General features: G+C 41.8%; 1 protein-coding gene across 1 annotated transcript in view; it reads right to left on the reverse strand.

Annotated features, from left to right (window-relative positions):
* The window catches only part of homer1b (homer scaffold protein 1b), a 22,433-nt gene extending 18,003 nt beyond the window's left edge, over positions 1–4,430 (reverse strand). The window contains exons 1-2 of the mRNA XM_042487733.1: positions 4,116–4,430; positions 501–632 (exon numbers count right to left, since the gene is read on the reverse strand). Coding sequence (XP_042343667.1) covers positions 501–632; positions 4,116–4,418 — 435 coding nt within the window. The 5' untranslated portion in view covers positions 4,419–4,430. The remainder of the gene's footprint in view (positions 1–500; positions 633–4,115) is intronic.
* Positions 4,431–5,700: the final 1,270 nt, after the last annotated feature.

Here is a 5,700-nt window from a genome sequence, read left to right on the forward strand (position 1 = left end):
ATGTGTGTGTGTGTGTGTGTGTGTGTGGTTCTGACAGTGGGAATGCTGTGTGCCTCTTAAGTTCACGACAGGGCTTAATCATACTGCAGAGGAGAGAAACCACCACCTACTCTCTCTCTCTCTCTCTCTCTCTCTCTCTCAATCACACACACACACACACACACACACACACANACAGGGCTTAATCATACTGCAGAGGAGAGAAACCACCACCTACTCTCTCTCTCTCTCTCTCTCTCTCTCTCTCAATCACACACACACACACACACACACACACACACACAACTTTCATAAAGACAAAGACACACACAGGAAAAAAAGCCTCATTAGGGCTTACTGCCAAGCAGATTCTACACCCTCAAAGAAGCTAAAGCAACTGGAGTTAAAAGAAAGTTGAAATGCCATCCTCTCTCGGGGACAGGGAGAGGTTTATAGTAGACATGGTTTGTGTGTGTGTGTGTGTGTGTGTGTGTGTGGGAGTGGGTGGTTGGAGGTGGTACCTTGGCTAGATGATGCTCGGTGGAGAATCCCAGGCCGTAGACAGTGTTAGCTCGACTGTCCGCCCACTGGCCAAACTTCTGTGAGGTCTTTGTGAACGTCATATTGGGACTGATGGTGCTGTTGATTATTGCCTGCAGGAGAGAGGAAACACATATAATTCATATTACATTAACGTATTACTGCAGTGTGTTGAAGTGTGTACAAAAGAGCGAGCAGGTCAGATGTAGAGGCGAGGAGAATTTAAGCCCAAGTGGTTTTTGTGTGTCTGAATGAAGATTATTTGCACCACAAATCAGCACCACAGGTGAAAATAACAATGGAACGTGCATATTGTTGGACGATACAATTAAAACATGAAATCTCTACTTTAGCTTCTTGGTATTATTGTCTCGATTGTGTTCCCAGCCTCTCCAAAGAATACTATTGTAGTAACAAAACAATTCACCAGTTTAGTCCATTAGTTGATTGATAGAGACTTTATCAATGATTTTGATAATCAAGTAATCATTTTAGATATTTATCAAGCAACAAATATGAAACACATTCATGCTTCAAGCTTGTAAAATGTGAGGATTTGCTGCTTTCCTCTGTTATATAATTGTTAAACTACTAAATAATCAATTAGATAATTGAATATGAATGTTAAAGGGCTTGTTAGTGTCAGCACCATGTCAAAAAGTAGTGCAGTACGGGACAAAAAAAACACTGTATACACAGCAACTACATGGAAAAAGGTCTCCACATCTTTTTAAATATCATGACAGACATACCCAATGACTGGGCATTTCATTTATTTATTATTTATTTAAGCATTTATTTATCTATTTATACAAAAAAAAAATTGATTTCCTACACTTCATAAATTAAATGACAGTTATCAATTATCAGTTCATTTTAAAGAGTGACCATTGATCGATAGACTGCATCTGAGTAAATTGCACAGCCTGTCTATATGTTTGTATGTATGAGTGAGAGACAGGGGAAGGTCTGAGAGAACAGTGAATAGTTTCCTGTCTGCAGCGGCGCAGGCTCACACCCACCAGCACAATAAAATCCATGCTTGGAAAGATAAAAAAGGACTACACGAAGAGCAAGACAAAAACATGCACACACATGTAGAGTGACAACAGAGGCGGAGTGGCAGACAGAAACATCTGATGGGAAGCAACTGGGAAATAAGGGACATGAAAAAGTCAAATCACGTGAAAATAGTTGAAATGTTGTTAGTAAAATACACTGTAAGTCTGACGATATTTTATTTTTATCTTATTCTTCATAAAACCTGTGAAAAATCCAAAACCAATATATTCAACCTACTAATAACTATTTTCTGGGTATCCAAATATGAATCATTTATTCTTCTGTGCCATAACAGTCCTGTAATATTGTCCAAAAGCTAGAAAAAAAACGTGAGCATCTGTGATCTCATTCCTACTCATCATGTTTTGCTGCTTGGGCAGAAGCCTAAAATGACGCAGGGGCAGCCTGTTGTGTTGTGTCTTTACTTATGGGTTGATGGTTAGGTTGAGGCTACAAAACTACTCGGTTATGTTTAATAATAGATCGTGGTGTGTTGCTGTAAAACACCCGGCTTTGAGTAGCACAAATGCCGTAACCAATGTTGTTGTTTGTTGGTCTCAAACACCAGTCTCTTGGGTCAAAGTCCAGCAGTTGTTGGACCCATCCGCTTGCTGTCACACTATTTAAACTATGACCACTGCTCTGAGCATCTAATAATGACACGGATGGGTTTACATTGGAGTTGGTCGAAAGCCTGACGCATCGCACACAGACAGTGCCCCGAGCAGCGTATTTTGATTCCCTGGGAGTGAGACCAGGCTGGTGAGCCACACTGACACATTGCTTCATAAAGATAAACCTGGCCTATCACTGTAATGCCCAAATTGGGCAGTGTAGATTATTTTGAGTCAGTCCTACATACACCGTCCGACTGCCTTAAATAATTAGTAGCACACCAAATCCGCATCTGAAAATAGTCCCCAACAAAGGCACTATTTACTCCTGTAAGACTAATGCTTGCTGAAAACTACACAACCCAGCTGCTTTATATAGTGAATGCGTCTTTTTTTTTGTTTTTGTTTTTTAAAAAAATCCAATTAAATAGTCGACCCCTTCTTAACTTTATATAATGGTTTTATACATAGGCTTGAAGCACAAGGCACATAGTTTTGCATTTTTACACACTGTACATGCTCAGCATATTATACATATTTATAATTTAAAATATTCACATACTAGTGCAAATTATTCTTATTGTTACTGTATTTCTACTTTCTATTTTTAACACACTTTTTTAAATATTCACATATACTAGAAGTGCCAGTTTCCTATTAGTAATGTATTTCTATCTAATATTTTTACATACTTTGTGCTGGTACTTATCTGTATTTTCTTTAATTCTCTATGCTTGACATCAGTGCGACTGTAACAAACACGGATCAATGATGTATTTCTGATTCTAATTCATGTCCAGGTGCTCATACTCCTGCTTTGTCACGTCTTGATGTGTGATATTGATGCTAAAGGCACACGTGAATGGCTTTATGAGACACAGGGCTTTCACCTAACTCCAATGTAAAGTGCAACAGGCGGGGTCGTGGAAGTCAGAAAGTATTAAGAGACAGACTAACACATACGTTTTTGACTTTTCATTACATTTGTGGAAGATTAATAAATATATCTTTTAATTTACATTAGCTAAAATAGGAGGCTGCCTCCTAATGTTATATAATTCACCCTCCCTTGTTAAATAACACTAATGGAGAACAAATTAATGATGATCAATTAGCAGTGTTGTGTAATGGTTGGCATTCTGGTTGGCATCAATACATAATGATGAGTTTGGGAGGGGGAGCAGTCAGTGAGTGTGTGTTACACAATAGTTGAGTGATCAACTGTCTATTGAGTGCTGCATGGTATGAAATGGCTGCTCAATTGACCATCAGAAATGGTTCACACACACGTTTGGTGATCACTGAATGAGAACCCTGCGACCCTGCTCTGCTCGCAGCGGTCCTTCGCCTTTTTGTCCGACCTTCTCGATCACCTGGCTTCACACTTTTCTGTCTTTGCCGCTCTGGTTATTTCTTCCAAACTCCATTCTTCTCACTCTGTCATCTGTTTCTGTCATTTAACTTCACCCCTCCTCTCCACATAACTGGCGGGGGGTTAGTGTGCATGTGCGTATAACTGGTCCATCCCTACAAAGAACTATCTTCTCCCTTCGCTGAATTATGCCCAGCAGAAATATCTATGCAGAATCTCTAACAAGAATAACGTGAGACACAAAGTGTGGTCTCTGAAGTGCAGACACAAATACAGTAGTTGCATGCCTGCACATGATGAAACATGAGCCGTCAGTCTTGGGACAGGCTGCGACGCTGAGCTCTTTTAAGACGTGTTTGGACGTTAGATTCCAGCGCAGAGCTTACTAACATCATTAACACTCAGTAGATCACAGCGCCACTAACATCTCCTGGAAGGTTGTTTTACGTCTTCATAAAACCATGCGGAAAATTATAAATAACACAATGGATGCAGTAAGGGAGGTGTGACGAAAACTGTGTTTTGTATGCGACAAAGTGACTGCTCACCTTGGTGCCATCCAGGCTGATGATGCGGTAGACGTTGCGCGTACTGTCGTAGAAGTAGGAGACGGTGACGGCATGCTTGCTGGTAGGCAGCCAGTTCTTCTTGGTGTTGGGGTCAATCTGGAAGACGTGGGCCCTCGTGCTGTAGATGGGCTGCTCCCTGAAGGGGACGAAGAAGAAGTGGTGAACCTCTTTGTGCCGTAGCACCAACGTCTCACCAAACCCAGCACCAACACTGCAGTTTCTATTGCCCACGGGGGAGTCAGATCGCCCTGGCAACCGAATTACTAACTCGCCATCCTCCATAGTTACGCCACAGAAAGAGAAGCTGTCAAACGACTACTACATTTACTCATTGTCCTGTGGATAACAACCGAGGCTTTAAACTACAGTAGAATCCCTGCAAACACCTTCAAGTCTCCTCTCATACATTTTTCTCTTCTTGTAAACCAATAAATGCATGCAGCTATAGAAAAGAAACTCTCTGTCTTTCAATCTGTGTGTGCCGTCTCTCCCTGCTCTGATATGGAAATGCCTGCAGCACCGAGCGAGGGTCACACAGGGGAGCACAGAAGGGGAAAGGAGAGGGTTTAAGGCTAAATATAGACAGTAGGCCACCGTTAACTACCAAAGACACACCCCACAGAGCTGCAGTTTCCACACACACACATAATACATGTGCATATATAAACACTGTGACAGAAGTGATGGAATTATAAATCTGTATTTATGTCTGGGTGTATTTGTGGATTTATGCCTCTGTAGCTTAGATTGGTACATGATCAAAACTCCACGATTGGCCCGGTTTACGATCACTTAATTCCTTATTGACCTCTTTGTGACACCAAAGCCAAAGAGAGTCACCCTTATTAATGCTAGAGATTATATAAAAGTCATGTTTGTTTTTTGAGCATCCATCACTCATGCGCCACCTTCATTCTTTGTCCATTTATCCCTCCGCTCCTCGCTTTGCTCTATCCATGCCCTCGTATATTCCAGCGTTGTTGGGGCTTCTTGGGTAATATCTACAGTCAGTACACACACACTTAAAGCGCAGGGTGCAGAGGGAGATATTCTGGGCTGGCAGTGCTGGCAGAGCAGGAGATAGAGAAGTGCTTACACTGCACTGAGGGGGTGATGGGGGACATCAAAGGCTTGCTGTATAAATGAATATTAAAATTCAGCAGCAGCACCCCTCCTGTGTGTGATTAGCCAAGACTGGGAAAGAAAGAAAAACATGGAGACAGGGAGAGAGAGAGGGAAGTTAGACAGGAAGAGAATGATGGGGAATGTGCAGAGTATAGGAAGTCAGAGAGTGAATTTGGGATGATTAATGCCGCTTCACAAAGCTGCTTGTGGAGTGCTGTGTGCGAATTATCATAATCATCGACAGCAGTGTAAGTGGCGGAACTGTGAGTCATTTCAACTCTCTCCCAGCGCACATCACACAGCCACGGCCTGTCCGTATGATCCGCGCAATAGCCGCTTGGCAACTGGCGCCATTTTTTATTGCATAATTTGATGGAGCTGTGGCAAATTCTGTGCTTCTTGTTGCTTGATTGTGTTTGTACCAATCACATCAGCGTTC

This window comes from Plectropomus leopardus, chromosome 6 (assembly GCF_008729295.1).
Source record: "Plectropomus leopardus isolate mb chromosome 6, YSFRI_Pleo_2.0, whole genome shotgun sequence".
In the NCBI taxonomy this organism is placed as follows: domain Eukaryota; kingdom Metazoa; phylum Chordata; class Actinopteri; order Perciformes; family Serranidae; genus Plectropomus; species Plectropomus leopardus.